The 15,902-nt window shown below is 46.3% G+C and overlaps 1 protein-coding gene across 2 annotated transcripts in view; it reads left to right on the top strand.

The window, feature by feature from the left end:
- Positions 1-15,902, top strand: part of LOC120919155 (lysosomal alpha-glucosidase-like) — a 273,064-nt gene that overhangs the window by 165,954 nt on the left and 91,208 nt on the right. For both annotated transcript variants that reach the window (XM_040331191.1, XM_040331192.1), the window contains exons 11-12: positions 5,319-5,403; positions 8,052-8,169. In XM_040331191.1, coding sequence (XP_040187125.1) covers positions 5,319-5,403; positions 8,052-8,169 — 203 coding nt within the window. The remainder of the gene's footprint in view (positions 1-5,318; positions 5,404-8,051; positions 8,170-15,902) is intronic.

Here is a 15,902-nt window from a genome sequence, read left to right as displayed (position 1 = left end):
GTGGAGTGTCACGCAGCTGCAGCAGAATTTAGTGCTTCGATACAAAGGCAGCATCAATGAACAGGCCTGCAGCCCCGGAGTCCATTTAGAGCCTGATTCTCGACGGACGACTCTGCCCACGACAGGGTAACCAAAACCAAGGGCTTATCCTTCTTGGAAACTGGAGATGAAACAACGCCACCTAAGGTCTGTCCATGACAGGACCTCAAGGTTCAGGCATTCCCTGGATGGGTAGGACAAGATTTCAAAAAGTGACCAGCCTGGCCACAAAGGCACAATCTCTCCCTCCTAAGGGCTCTCTCGTCCGCAGAGAGACGCGTGATGCCCAAGTGCATGGGTTCATCTTCACAGACCGGCTCGGTATCAGGAGGCATGGGAGGTGAGGGAGGCAAGGGTGGGACTGCAAAGCTCAGAGACAAATGTACAGGAGGCTTTCGCAAGCGCTCCTTAAGAGAGAGTCTCTCTCTGAGTCTGGAGTCAATAAGGATGGAAAATGTGATCAACTTCTCCAGCTCAGTGGGTATATCTTGGGCTGCTATCTCATCCTTGATGTTATCCGAGAGACCATGAGAGAAAGCAGCCACGAGGGCCTCATTGTTCCAAGCAACCTCTGCTTCCAGAGTACGGAATTCAATGGCGTAATCAGCAACCATCCTCGTACTCTGATGGACATGAGGTGCTTGGCAGCAGAAGTGGAGCATGCGGCAACGTCATATACCCTTTTGAAGGAAGCCACAAATTATGGGTAACTCGGGACCACAGGTGTTTGCGTCTCCAATAGAGGGCTTGCCCAGGCCAAGGCTCTGTCAAAAAGCAAAGATATCATGAAACCCACTTTGTTTCTGTCCGTGGGAAATGCCTGGGGCAGAATCTCAAAGTATATCTCAACCTGGTTGAGAAACCCTCTGCACTGAACTGGATCGCCCCCAAATCGCTGGGGAAGCGGAGCAAAATCAGACATACCTCTTAAAGTGGTAATACTCGAGGCGGGTGCCCAGCCCTGACAGTACATTTTTGTAATGTATCTGGAGATGTTATAAAGTGGATTTTTTTCCATGCTCTTAAGGTGGCATCTATTGAGGGAGATGTCCTGTAATGAACCTTTAGACATGTCAGGTGGGATAGCAAAAGAGAGGGGAGGTGTCTGTTGCCTGCTATGTGTTTCTCTATATGGACCCATAGTTTATCGGAATGTGGGTCAAACTATGCATTGGTTTGATCTAAGAGGGCCACATAATAGTAAGGCCTAAGGTTTGGGAAGTTCACACAGCCTTTAAGTCTATGTTTGAGTAATAGTGGAAATTTAAATTCTAGCCATCTTTTTTTTTTTTCATAAAAATGTTCTAAATAATTTATCTGTTACATTAAAAAATTGTTCTGGTATTGTTATTGGTATTGCTCTGAAATGGTAGCTCATTTTAGGCAACGGTAACATTTTCATGGCTGCCATTTTTCCCATCCAGGACAACTCATAATTGGATATATGTTGTAAGTCTTTCTTTATGCTGTCTAGTAGTTTAGGAAAGTTTGAGTCATATGTGGTGTGTGATGGGGAAGAGAGGGTGACCCCCAGGTATGATAGGTTATTAGTGACCCATTGGTTATCAGTTTCTTTATTGAACCTATGGGCATAATATTATATTTATTAGTGTTCAGTTTACAATAAGATACTGACCCAAATTTATCTAATGTGTTGCATAAAGAGCTGTTATAGCTGTATAGTAGATAAATCCTTGCAGGCCACATTTTTTAAGAGTTGCGCTTAAATACCCCAAGTGCACCCTATCGAGGACCCTTTTCGGCATCTAGCGTTAGGACTACAGTGTTTTTTTTTTAGTTTCTACTATTCTGATAAGGTTATATAATCTTTGAGTACCATCAGGCGCTTGCCGACTCTTTACGAAGCCCACTTGGTCTGCTTTGACCAGTTGAGGGGTGATTTTGGCCAGTCGGTTAGCTATTATCTTTGGATTTATTTTTAAATCTGTGTTTAACAATGAAATCGGCCTGAAGTTTTGGGGACTGTCTGGCTTCTTCCCTGGTTTAGGCAAGGCAATAATAGTGGCCTGACGCATTTCTTCCGGAAATGAAGCAGCTGTGGCCGCATTATTAAATAAAGCTTTTAAATGTGTTCGAAGAATTAAAGAGAAGACTTGATAATATTCTGCAGTAAAGCTGTCAGCTCCTGGCAATTTGTGTGCTGGAGGGTTTCTAATGGTGTCTAATGCCTCATACACACGACCGGTGTTCCTGTTGGAAAAACTGCGATGAGAGCTTTTGGCCGGGAATTCCGACCGTGTGTATGCTCCATCGCAGTTTTTTCTACGGGAAAACTGCCAGGAAAGAAAACACGCATGCTTGGAAACAATTTGACGCATGCTCGAAGTATAGAACTTAATTTTGTCAGCTCGTCATAGTCTTTTACGTCACTGCATTCTTGGCAACCAAAAATTCACAAACTTTTGTGTGACAGTGTGTATGCAAGAAAGGCTTGAGAGGAATTCCGTTGGGAAAACCATCAGGTTTTATTCCGACGGGAAAACTGGTGGTGTGTACGAGGCATTAGATCTCTTTATCCAAAGATTGGGAGTTAAGAGATGTCAGTGCTTCCTCATTCAATGTGGGTAGGTTAACTGTGCTTAAAAAATTGTTTATATTGAATTTGTTTGGTTGTGGGGAGCTTGGATCAGCTTCGAGATTATATAGGTCCTGGTAGTGTTTTTGAAAAGCATTAGCTATTTTAGATGGGTGATATACTACTTTACCGCTGTGTGGATTTGTAATGAAGCTTAGTTTAAAATGCTGCTGTCCTTTTGTGCAGATAATTGACCAGAAGTTTACCTGCTTTGTTGCCATGTGCTTAATATATAGCCTTGAAGAGGTTTTCTGCAATGATAATAGGGCTAACCATAATTGTTGTCTGCAATTAAGTAAGTCTGATTGGGTAAATTTAAGTGTTTGTTAACCCAAAAAAGAAAAGAAGATACTGTTCCTTTAAAGCATGTTATACAGCACAGTGCTAGTGTAGTGCTGTGTCATTTGGCACCCTGTATACCCCAAGAAACCTGGCTGATCCTGCCTGACTATACCCTCCCCCCTGCAAACTGACCACGATAATAATGGCTGCTGAGCATCTTGACGCGTTATGGTCCGTTTTGCGTTATTCTGTCAGCCACAGCCTGCTATCTGCAGCTCTCCTGTATCTGTTTCCTCTGCCCTCCTTCCCCCTCCCTGCTTGCACCAGCGCCCACAACCCCCCCCCCCCCCCCCCGCTCATGCTCCTCTTTGTATATGCTATAACATCAGCTTATCCCCTCTGTAATGTAATAACTTGTGTCCCTGTGCCTGTGTAATGTAAAAAAAAATCAGCCGATCTGTACCTTGCATGAGCGGCGCGGCGCTTTCTCTCTTCTCTCCCCCTCTTTCCCGGCTGACATCAGTGGGAGGGATCGGCCCGCCTCACTGCAGCTGTGAGTCGGAGAGAGAAGCGAGGAGAGGAATCAGCTGAGCGCCCCGAACAGAGCTTATATCGGTACAGATCAGCAGATTTTTTTTTTACAGAACACAGGCACAGGGACACATGTTATTAGAGTACAAAGGGTATAAGACGATTTGATAGAAGTGGGTTAATAACCACTTTAAAGTTTGTGAGTAAGGTAGTAATTGTTTTGGCCGTCTGCTTTTTTTCCCTGGCTGCGGCCTGGATTAGGAAATCCTCTACTATATGCCTTGTCTGCACACCACAATGATACCTCATTTACCTCTGTATTATCATTTACATCAAAATATTTCTTAAGTAGCTCAGATAGTCTCTCCTTATGATAAGGGTTAGACAATAATGTAACATTATTTATCCATAGATAAGCTGGGTTGGTGGAGATTTGCTCCTTCAGTGTAATAGACACCGGGGATGATCTGACAAAGTTATTGAATGTATGGTCACATTGATGGTCCTTTGCAGAAGGGTAAAATCAGACATTTACAGATGCACTGTCCTGGTGCATGCAGGTAAAGTGCGTGTATGATAAAGATGGACAATCCATGGATCACTGAAATATCCGCAGATCTTTGGCCCTGTGTCTTCAGCGGCTTGTGAACTGCTTCCTAGATGGATGTAATGGTGTCGCAGGCTCTGCCTCAACACGTTTCCTCACTGTACTTGTGACTATATCAAGAGGTCTTGATCCAGTTAATGATCCAGGGATTGTCCATCTTTATCATACAAGCGCTTTACCTGCATGCACCAGGACAGTGCATCTGTACATGTCGGTTCTTTACTGTGGTTTTATTAAAAGTTGTTTTTAAACGATAAAACACTATGTTAAGAGTTTTCCTGCCCTTATGACATATAACTACAAGGAACAGCATCCTGAGTGATTGGGAGTCCTTATGAGGATAGAGGAATAACAGATAGCTGGATTTATACCCCTGAGGGGAAGGTGTCATTAGACCCTATGGTGGGTCTTCATGTGAGGTGAGCACATATAGAGAGACTGGTGGAGGACACAGTGTAATCACTTATTTTGGATTTGTCACTTATGAAGATATAGACACGTGCACTGAGAAGAGATTTTCTTTTGGATTTAATGTCTTAAATCTATATGGACATTTTCTTTGCATATTGCTAGATTATATAGATTGTTCACCTAATTGATTAATTAAAGGGGCCGTAAAGGTACAATTTTTTTTCCTAAATAGCTTCCTTTACCTTAGTGCAGTCCTCCTTCACTTACCTCATCCTTTGATTTTGCTTTTAAATGTCCTTATTTCTTCTGAGAAATCCTCACTTCCTGTTCTTCTGTCTGTAACTCCACACATTAATGCAAGGCTTTCTCCCTGGTGTGGAGTGTCATGCTTGCCCCCTCCCTTGGACTACAGGAGAGTCAGGACACTCTCTACGTTGCAGATAGAGAAATGAGCTGTGTGTTAGGGGGTGTCCTGACTCTCCTGTAGTCCAAGGGAGGGGGGCGAGCACGATACCCCACACCAGGGACAAAGCCTCACATTACTGTGTGGAGTTACAGACAGAAGAACAGGAAGTGAGGATTTCTCAGAAGAAATAAGGACATTTAGAAGCAAAATCGAAGGATGAGGTAAGTGAAGGAGGACTGCACTAAGGTAAGGTAAAGGAAGCTATTTAGGAGAAAAAAAAAGTGTACCTTTACAACCCCTTTAAAACACCCTGCTGCTCAGCTAGGTGTGGTTGCGCTTCACTATTTAAATTTTGCATACTATTAACATTTTTCTTTTTGTTTTCACAAAATAAAAAAATGCATAATGCATAATGTGATTTGTGGCCTTTTTGTGCTTTGTTGTAGGACATGAATGAACCATCTAACTTTGTCGTTGGCTCATTGGATGGCTGTCCAGACAATAAACTTGAAAACCCTCCATACGTGCCTGGTAAGATTTGCTAACATATTAAAGAACAGATTTAGAAGTATTATACTCTGTCCTGTGTAGAGATAAGCTGGCTAGTTTAGCAGGGACTGGAGGAATTTCAAGCAATCTATGGCCATTGTCGTTTCAGAGAGAGAAGACGATCTAATGATCAGCTTCTCTTGATTGGACTGTTGGAAAGTTTCACTTGATCAGCACTTGTAGACAATGGCTGCAGCACTGATCTGTGTATTCTGATAGTGGAGGAGTCCCTGCTGTCAGAATACAATAGTGCAGCAGGAAGGATTGTGTGAATGGGGGATTCTATTCAGTCGGATCGTAAAAAAAGATCCATCCATGGCAAGCTTTACATACAGAGGAACTTCTAGATAAAATCTCTGACACTTCAAGCCCAGCCCTTTTTTTTATAGTGCACCATAAATTTAAAGTATAGTGGTTTAAATACAGAAGAGTCCAATGGAAAACCCTCCCTGGGCACCCAAAAACCTGCACTTAAAGGGGTTGTAAGGGTTAATTTGTTTTTAAAATAACAAACATACCATACTTCCACTGTGCAATTTGTTTTGCACAGAGTGGCCCCGATCCTGGTCTTCTGGAGTCCCTCTGTGGCTGTTTCGGCTCCTCCCCCGCAAGAGCTAACCCCTGTTCTGGGAAGCGCTCACCCAAGGGGGTTAGCTTGCAGGCATGCTCCCGTGTGATACAGTGGCGGCTATAGTCGCAAAGTGTATCACTCGGCCACGCCCCGAAGCCAATGGTTGCGCTGCTATCAATCTCCAATGAAGACCTGGGGGAAAGCATTGCGGGATCGCACCCACAGAGTTCATGGCTCAGGTAAGTAAAACGGGGGGCCGAGTGTGCAAGGTGTTTTTTTACCTTAATGAATAGGATACTAAACAGAGGGGAATTGGGGAAGTTGGGACTTTAAATGAAGCCATGACTGGGTAAAGTCATGTGCCATAAAAGCATTGTTTGCGGCAGGAGCAAACAAGGAAAATGGGACTTTAACCACTTACCCCCCGGACCATATTGCTGCCCAAAGACCAGAGTACTTTTTGCGATTCGGGACTGCGTCGCTTTAACAGACAATTGCGCGGTCGTGCGACGTGGCTCCCAAACAAAATTGGCGTCCTTTTTTTCCCACAAATAGAGCTTTCTTTTGGTGGTATTTGATCACCTCTGCGGTTTTTAGTTTTTGCGCTATAAACAAAAATAGAGCGACAATTTTGAAAAAAATTAATATTTTTTACATTTTGCTATAATAAATATCCCCCAAAAATATATAAAAAAACTTTTTTTTTTCCTCAGTTTAGGCCGATACGTTTTCTTTTACATATTTTTCGTAAAAAAAAATCGCAATAGGCATTTATTGATTGGTTTGCGCAAAAGTTTTTAGCGTTTACAAAATAGGGGGTATTTTTATGTCATTTTTATTACATTTTTTTTACTAGTAATGGCGGCGATCAGCGATTTTTTTTTTCGGTACTGCGACATTATGGCGGACACTTCGGACACTTTTGACACATTTTTGGGACCATTGGCATTTTTATAGCGATCAGTGCTATAAAAATGCATTGGATTACTATAAAAATGCCACTGGCAGTGAAGGGGTTAACACTAGGGGGCGGGGAAGGGGTTAAGTATGCCTGGGTGTGTTCTTACTGTGGGGGGGGGGTAGCCTCACTAGGGGAAACACTGATCTTCTGTTCATACATTGTATGAACCGAAGATCAGCATTTCCCCTGCTGACAGGACCGGGAGCTGTGTGTTTACACACACAGCTCCCGGTCCCCGCTCTGTACCGAGCGATCGCGTGTGCCCGGCGGCGATCACGCCCGCCGGGCACACGCACGGGAGTCGGGGGCGAGCGGGGGGCGCGCGCCTCCGGCGGCGAGCGCGCGCCCCTAGTGGCGGCTGGGAGAGAGGACGTCATACTACGTGCTCTCGCCCAGCCGAGCCACCTTGTGGACGTATAACGATGGTGCGCGGTCGGCAAGTGGTTAAATGAAGCTCGTGATGACAAAATTAAATGGTAGAAAATATGCAATTTAATGATACATAAACACATGTTTACATACATTGAAATCCATTTACAAAGAAATGCACCCATAATAAGGTGCCAATTTCTAACCTGGCAATCATTGGTAGTAACATGTTTGCAAACATTTAATATTCACAGTAAGTTAAAGGGGGCCACCATATTCATAGTTGGGTAATTATGTTTAAAATAATAGCATCTGCACGGTCAATATCTTTGGGATCTTTATCGGATTAAATATGGTAGACACATCATTTCAGGTCAGTGTGTATCTAGTACACCAAATCTAGTAGCTCAACGTGTTTCGCGGCTTGAAACCACTCTTTAGGAGCAGACATGTTGAATATCTGCAATAGGAAGAAAAATGAACCATGTCAGTTAACTATGTCGGGGTAAGGGAGGATGGGTAGAACCCCCCCCCCCCAAAAAACGTATATATGACAAGAAAACTTGCAATGTGTGCATTGGAAGGCATAGTACATAGTTACTGACTTATCTGAGAGTTCCCAAAAAAAGAGGACCGGCTCCCTTTTAGCTATATAGCTGTATATCTTTTAACCTCTACTGTTGCTCATGTAGTGTTTATTTCTTGACACATATCTTTTTGTCATTGTAGCTGTAAAAGGTGGTACCCTGCAGCACGCTACCATTTGCACCTCGAGTCAGCAGAACATCTCCTCTCACTACAACCTTCATAATTTGTATGGTCTCTCAGAAGCAATTGCATCATACCAGTACGTGAGAACAAGAAAGAAAACAAATATACTGGGTTAAATACTGTTATAAAAGTTGTGCCTTTTATATGATGCATATTTATAGTAAAATGTAAACCTCTTCTGTTTAGCATGCATGAGTATGTGACGGTTTAGGGATTTCCTGTTGGGTTATAAGATTTTCTGTTACTGTATAGTAGGTATAAAAGTCTGTGATCATGTTTCCAGCCCCACAGCTGACTTGTAGGGGTTACAGAAAAACTAAAGGCAAATTTTTTTTTTCTTTTCATTTTGGTAAGCATAAGGTAGGTCTATGAACCCTGTTGTTTTTTTTTTTTTTTTCCTATCTGTGTCTAATTGGGGAGATTTCCCTTCACTTCTTGTTTCAGCCACGACAGGAAGCACTGTGTCATATACCATGCTTTAAAGGATCAGGATCCATTTTTTTTTGGGGTTGACATACACTTTTACCACTTCCTGCCCGGTCATTGGACAATTGACGTCCGGGAAGTGGTTGTGAAATCCTGACTGGACGTCTATTGACGTCCTGCAGAATTTCATGCCGGCGCGCCCGTGGGGGCGCACAGCGCGGCGATCGTTGGTGCAGGGTGTCAGTCTGACACCCTGCATCTCCGATCTCGGTAAAGAGCCTCCAGCGGAGGCTCTTTACCACGTGATCAGCCTTTTCCAATCACGGGTGATCACAATGTAAACAGGAAGAGCCGTTGATCGGCTCTTCCTCACTCGCGTCTGATAGACGCGAGTAGAGGAGAGACGATCGGTGGCTCTCCTGACAGGGGGGGTTCACGCTGATTGTTTATCAGCACAGCCCCCCCTCGGTTGCCCACACTAGACCACAGGGAAGCCGCCAGGACCACCAGGAATTGGAGGAAACATGTCGATGGCCAGGTACATCCCCCATGGCCATCCACATGTAAAAAATATGCACAATAGATGCCAATCAGTGCCCACAAATGGGCACTGACTGGCAACATGGGCACTGATTGGAAACATTTTAAATAAACAAGTGCCACCCCTCAGTGTCCATCAGTGCCACTCCTCAGTGTCCATCAGTGCCACCCCTCAGTTTCCATCAGTGCCACTGCTCAGGGCCCATCCATGCCCAGTGCCCACCTATCTGTGCCACCCATCAGTGCCACCCTGATGTTCCCATACGAGTGCCCATCAATGCCGCCTATGAGTGCCCATCAGTGCCGCATTCCAGCGCCCATCAGTGCTGCCCATCAGTGCCACCTAATCAGTGCCCATCAGTGCCATCTCATCGGTGCCCGTAATATAAAAAGAAAACATACTTATTTACGAAAAAATTTACAGAAAAAAATAAAAACTTTTTTTTTTTCAAAATTTTCAGTGTTTTTTTAGTTGTTGCGCAAAAAATAAAAATGGATCAAATACCACCAAAAGAAAGCTCTATTTGTGGGAACAAAATGATAAAAAAATTGTTTGGATACAGCGTAGCATGACCGCGCAATTGTCATTCAAAGTGCGACAACGCATAAAGCTGAAAATTGGCTTGGGCAGAAAGCTGCGTAAGTGCCTGGTATGGAAGTGGTTAAAGTCTACCTGTCATGGCAGAATTATGTAGGCTGCCATTGCTGACCTCCTTGTTTAACAATGGTGGTTCCCCAGTTGTACATCTCATGCTTTAGCCTCAACACTTTCTGATTTTTTTTGTCACAGAATGAGTGTAGAGGTAAGGAATTCCAATATTTTTTCTACGACTTGCATCATATGTCTTTTTTTTTTTTTTTTAAATAACATTTTATTGATCTTTTAGAAAAAATAAAACCGTCAAACAGTGGTAAAAAAATGGCAACTAGACATAGGCAGGATTAAAACGAGAGCATTGTCTAGTATGCAAATGTCGGATCCCTGAAAGAGGGATCCTCCTGTAAACCATGACATCACACAAAATAACAATAGTAACAATGTCTCTAGAGGGATATGTAGCGTACATTGCCTCGTAACTGATGCCTCGTTCAACTTTTCATAAGACACTTTAAATATACTTAAAGAAGTGAGAGAGGAAAGAAGTGAGAGAGGGGGGAGAGAAAAGAGAAGCAGAAAAAGAAGAAAAGGAGGAGGACCAAATGAGCAGCAAATTAAGGGGGAGAAGTACCTTCCAATGTCGACCGCCGTATCAGGGTGAATCCTCCCGTGAGCGCCACCGCTCCCAGACACTGTCGTGGTCGTCAAGTCTGTCTCTCAGTCTGGCCGTCATTCTCTCCATTATCTCAACGTCTTTGACCCTGGCGTAAAGGGCTTCCTGTGATGGGGGTTCAGTCCTCTTCCAGTGGAGGGCTATCAGGCACCTTGCTGCTGTGAGAACATGCCTGAGTAATTTTTTATAGGGTTTGGCTAGCTTTGGCTGGGAGAGACCGAAGAGGAAAAGTTTCGGAGTTCAGGGTATGGGTGTCTCGAAGAGTCGGGTCAATAGTTGTTGCGTAGAGGTCCAAAACGGGACTACTAAGGGACACTCCCAGTAAATATGGAAGAGCGTGCCCTTAGCTTGCTGGCACCGCCAGCAGCGATCAGAGGTGGAGGGATACATTTTGTGGAGGATGTCCGGAGTCAGGTACCAAAAGAAGAGGATCTTGTAGGAGTTTTCCTTATAGAGGGTACACATGGAACTCTTGGCCGCCTGACGCCAGATCGCCCCCCACGCCTCCTCTGGGATCTCCTCTCCCAATTCCTTCTCCCAGCGGAGCATATAGGGGTGCTTGCCCTGGACTTGCACAGAGTGCCTGTTCAGGATTTGGTAAATGTCAGAGATCAGTCCTCTACGTGAGCGGCCTTCTAAGATAATGCGTTCAAATGGGGAAGGAGCGGAGAATTGTAGCCGCGGGGCTATAGTTTGGGCATAATGGCGGATCTGCAGATAACTGTAAAACACTTGTCTGGGGAGGTCATGTTGAGATTGGAGCTTGGAGAACGGGAGCAGCGTGCGAGACCTAGGGTCCACCAGGTGCCCAAAGTGGAACAAATTCCGCGAGGCCCAGGGCCACGACATGCAGTGTGTAAGACTATCCGGCACTTCGGGGTTGCACAGGAATGAGGTCATCAACGAATACTCCGACTTAAGCTTGTGTTCGCGGGAGAGTTTTTGCCACAATCGCCTGAGCTGGGACATGGACCCCAGCAGTCGGCCGGGCTCTACCTTCACATCTGCACTCCAGAGGAGACTATTAGGGTGAATGGGGGCTAACCAAATTTTTTCTATCTCAGTCCACTTGTTGTCTGATCTTTGGGGGAACCAGGAGACTATTGCTCGAAGTTGGGCTGCCTGGTAATATCTAACCAGGTCCGGAAATGACTCATAACTGAGCGCGATACCCTATGACGCCCATAGTTCCGCACATATCACAGTAAATCAGCCTGGAGTCTACGTAGGTGGCTGTAGGGAATAGGGATAGGTAGGGTCTGGAATAGATATGAGTTTAGGGAGAATGACCATTTTTACGGAAGCAATTCGCCCTAAGAGAGAGATCTGGTGGTTCTTCCATTTTTGTAACAGTTCCCTAATGGACTTGTAAAGGGGAGGGAAGTTAGCTTGGTATAGAGAGTTAAAGGACGGGGTGAGATTCACTCCCAGATATTTCAAGGTCTCACGCTCCCAGTTATAGGGAAATACCGACTGTAAATGAAGTAGTTCAGTCTCTGGGACATTAATCAGGAGGGCTATGGATTTTGAGTAGAGTTGAGTGGACACCTGGATGTCCGGGTTCGGACCCGAACCCGGACTTTGAAAAAAAAGTTTGGGACCGAACCCGGACTTTGACCCGGACCCGGACTTTTGACTATAAAAATGACTATAAAAATGTCTCTAAAAAACTAAGGGAAAGGGCTGGAGGGCTGCAAATGGCAGCAAAATGTTGGGAAGAGCATGGCAAGTACTCTGAAAATAAATGTGGATAGGGAAATAACTCAAAATAACATAAAAAAATAATCATTTTGCAAAATGTCGGGAACAGCATGGCAAGTACTCTTAAAATAAATGTGGATAGGGAAATAACTCAAAATAACATAAAAAATAAAATCATTTTGACCTAGGAGGACGAGGTCCATATGTATTGGGAGGTTGAGGTGGATGTGGCGGTGTAGGTGGAAGCGGCGGTGGAGGAGGAGGTAGCCAACACAGCAGGTTTTGGTTTTTAATATATGTATTTTTTAAATTAGGGAAAACCCCAAAAGAGTGAGAAAGATCTAAGGTTGCTACCTCATCCCTTTAAACCAGAACACAGAGTAATTACACAGGTTCTGGGGCTAATTTACTGTCGATAAGGCACCAAGTGAGTTTAATTAGCAGCAACTTAATCAGCCAGAGAACCTGTGTAATTAATATGTTTTTGCTTTTAAAGGGATGAGATGGCAACCCTAGAAAGATCAGAAAAAAAACAATGGCTGGGTAAGGCCGGCCCGGTGTCTATTCTGCACAAGGTACGGACAAGTCCTGTGGGATCCATGCCTTGTTCATTTTAATGAACGTGAGCTTGTCCACATTGGCTCTGGACAGGCGGCTGCGCTTGTCTGTGATAACGCCCCCTGCCGTGCTAAATACACGTTCAGACAATACACTGGCCGCAGGGCAGGCCAGCACCTCCAAGGCGTAAAGGGCAAGCTCAGGCCATGTGCCCAATTTGAAGACCCAGAAGTTTAAGGGGGCATAGCTGTCATTCAGTACGTGTAGGCGTGTGCACACATACTGCTCCACCATGTTGCTGAAATGCTGCCTCCTGCTAAAACGTTCCATATCAGCTGGTGGTGCTGTTTGTTGTGGCGTGCTGACAAAGCTTTTCCACATTTCGGCCATGCTAACCCTGCCTTCTGAGGTGCTGGCGGTGCCCCTGCTGCGTTGGTGACCTATTCCTCCTCCTCTGCCTTTGCCTTCTGCTTCCACTGTGCCCCCGCTGCCAGGTGGGAATTGCACCAGCAGCGCGTCTACCAGCGTGCGCTTGTACTCGAGCATCTTGCGTTCACGCTCCAGTGAGGGGATTAAGAACGGTACATTGTCCTTGTAACGGGGATCCAGCAGCGTGGCCACCCAGTAATCAGCACCTGTTATAATGTGCGAAACACGCCGGTCATTGCGGAGACACTGCAGCATGTAATTGCTCATGTGTGCCAGGCTGCCCAGAGGCAACGAACAGCTGTGGGAGGTGTATCATCTGTGTCCTCTGTATCCCCCCAGCCACGCACCAGTAATGGCCATGAGCTGGTCTGGATGCCATCCTGCTGTGAACATGGTTCCTCCTCCTCCTCCTCATCCTCCACCGCGTCATCTTCCAGAACTGTGCCCTTGCTGGACAATTGTGTACCTGGTCTTTGTTGGTGCACGAACCCACCCTCGGTGCCACTTGTGAATGACTGCCCTGAAAGCCTTGGAAATTATCCCGATTCCTCCTCCTCCTCCTGTGCCACATCCTCTTCCATCATCGCCCGTAGCGTTTTTTCAAGGAGGCATAGAACTGGGATAGTCACGCTGAGAGCGGCGTCATCGACACTGGCCATGTTGGTGGAGTACTCAAAACAGCGCAACAAGGCACACAGGTCTCGCATGGAGGCCCAGTTATTGGTGGTAAAGTGGTTCTGTTCCGCAGAGCGACTCACGCGTGCGTGCTGCAGCTGGAACTCCACTATCGCCTGCTGCTGCTCGCACAGTCTGGCCAGCATGTGCAAGGTGGAGTTCCACCTTGTTGGCACATCACATATGAGGTGGTGAGCGGGAAGTCCGAAGTTACGCTGCAGCGCTGCCAGGTGAGCAGCAGCAGGGTGAGAACGCCGAAAGTGCGCACAGACGGCCCACACTTTCTGCAGCAGCTGTGGCATATCGGGGTAAGTTTTCAGCAAACTCTGCACCACCAAATTCAGCACATGCGCCAGGCAAGGGATGTGCGTCAAACCGGCTAGGCCCAGAGCTGCTACGAGATTTTGCCCGTTATCGCACACCACAAGGCCCGGCTTGAGGCTCACTGACGCCAACCACTCATCGGTCTGTTGTTCCATGTCCCTCCACAACTCCTGCGCGGTGTGTGGTTTTTCCCCCAAACAGGAACGTTTTAAAACTGCCTGCTGGCGTTTACCCATGGCTGTGCTGAAGTTGGTGGTGAATTTGTTACGCTGACTGGATGAGGAGGCGGTAGAGGATGAGGAAGCGGAGTAGAAGGAGTTAGGAACAGGAGGCAAACTGAAGCGCCCTGCAATCCTCGGTGGTGGAAGGACATGCGCCAAACTGCTATCCGCCTCAGGCCCAGCCGCCACTACATTTACCCAGTGCGCTGTTAGGGAGATATAACGTCCCTGACCGTGCTTACTGGTCCACGTATCCGAAGTTAGGTGGACTTTGGCACAGATGGCGTTGCGCAGTGCACACCTGATTTGGTCCCCCACTTGGTTGTGCAGGGAAGGGATGGCTCGCCTGGAAAAGTAGTGGCGGCTGGGCACGACGTACTGTGGGACAGCCAATGCCATCAGGCTTTTAAAACTCTGTGTCTCCACCAGACGGAATGACAGCATTTCAAAGGCCAGTAATTTTGAAATGCTGGCATTCAGGGCCAGGGATTGCGGGTGGGTAGAGGGGTACTTCCTCTTACGCTCCAGTGTTTGGGAGATGGGGAGCTGAATGCTTCCATGGGACATTGTGGAGATGTTTGGTGACCCAGGTGGTAGTGTTGCTTGCCGGTCCTCTAATTGAGGGGTGGCACTGTCACTACAGAGGTGGATGAAGAGGCAGAGAGGCCCGAGACTGATGCAGAAGAGGAAGCAGGAGGAGCCAGAGACCTTTCTTGGTTTTTGAGGTGTCTACTCCACTGCAGCTCGTGCTTTGCACTTAGATGCCTGGTCATGCAGGTTGTGCTCAGGTTGAGAACGTTTATGCCTCGCTTCAGGCTCTGATTGCACAACGTGCAAACCACGCATGTCTTGTCATCAGCACATTGTGTGAAGAACTGCCACACTAGGGAACTCCTTGGACCTGGCTTTGGTGTGCTCGGTCCCTTGCTGCGTTGGGCAGTAGCAGGCGTACTGTCTAGGGGACGGACGCTCTGCTTTGGCACCCTGCTCCCTCTTCTGCTGTGCTGGTGGCTCTGTGCGACCACCGCCTCTTCCTCCGAACTACATGGGTCACCTGCATGAGGTTGATTCCATGTCGGGTCGAGGACCTCATCGTCCTCCACATCATCTTCCACCCAGTCTTCACCACTGCCCTCCTTGTCGGTCTGCACAATTGCAAAAGCACCAGCAGTTGGCAACTGTGTTTCATCATCATCCAAGGGGGTGAGGTGAAAGACTGATGGTGGACATCGGCTGCAGGCGCCAACTCTGAACTTTCAGCACAAGACTGGTTGGAAAACAATGTGAAGGAACTGGAGGCACTGTCAGCAACCCAATCTACTACCGCCTGTTCTGCTCCTGGCCTCAACATTCGTAGAGCTGGATTAGGCCCGACCAAATACCGCTGCAGGCTCTGTCGGCTACTCGCACCTGAGAAAGGTGTTTCACTTGTGCGTGTAGCTGGCACAGATCGACCACGTCCTCTCCCTGTAACAGGAGCTCCACCAGCAGCACCACTACAGCGGCCACGTCCCTTATTTGACGTTTTCCTCATATCTCTCAAATTTAGGGTCTTGCCCTAATTTTGAGAAATTTTAAATACAAAAATTGTGTAATATGGTGAAATAGGCAGAGATTCACCTATATATTTCTCTACCTATAGCAAGAAGCAGGAACCTACCCCT

Source organism: Rana temporaria, chromosome 12 (genome assembly GCF_905171775.1).
Source record: "Rana temporaria chromosome 12, aRanTem1.1, whole genome shotgun sequence".
Classification (NCBI taxonomy): Eukaryota; Metazoa; Chordata; class Amphibia; order Anura; family Ranidae; genus Rana; species Rana temporaria.
Note: the sequence above shows the minus strand (reverse complement) of the source record. Positions and strands in the feature narration are given on the sequence as shown.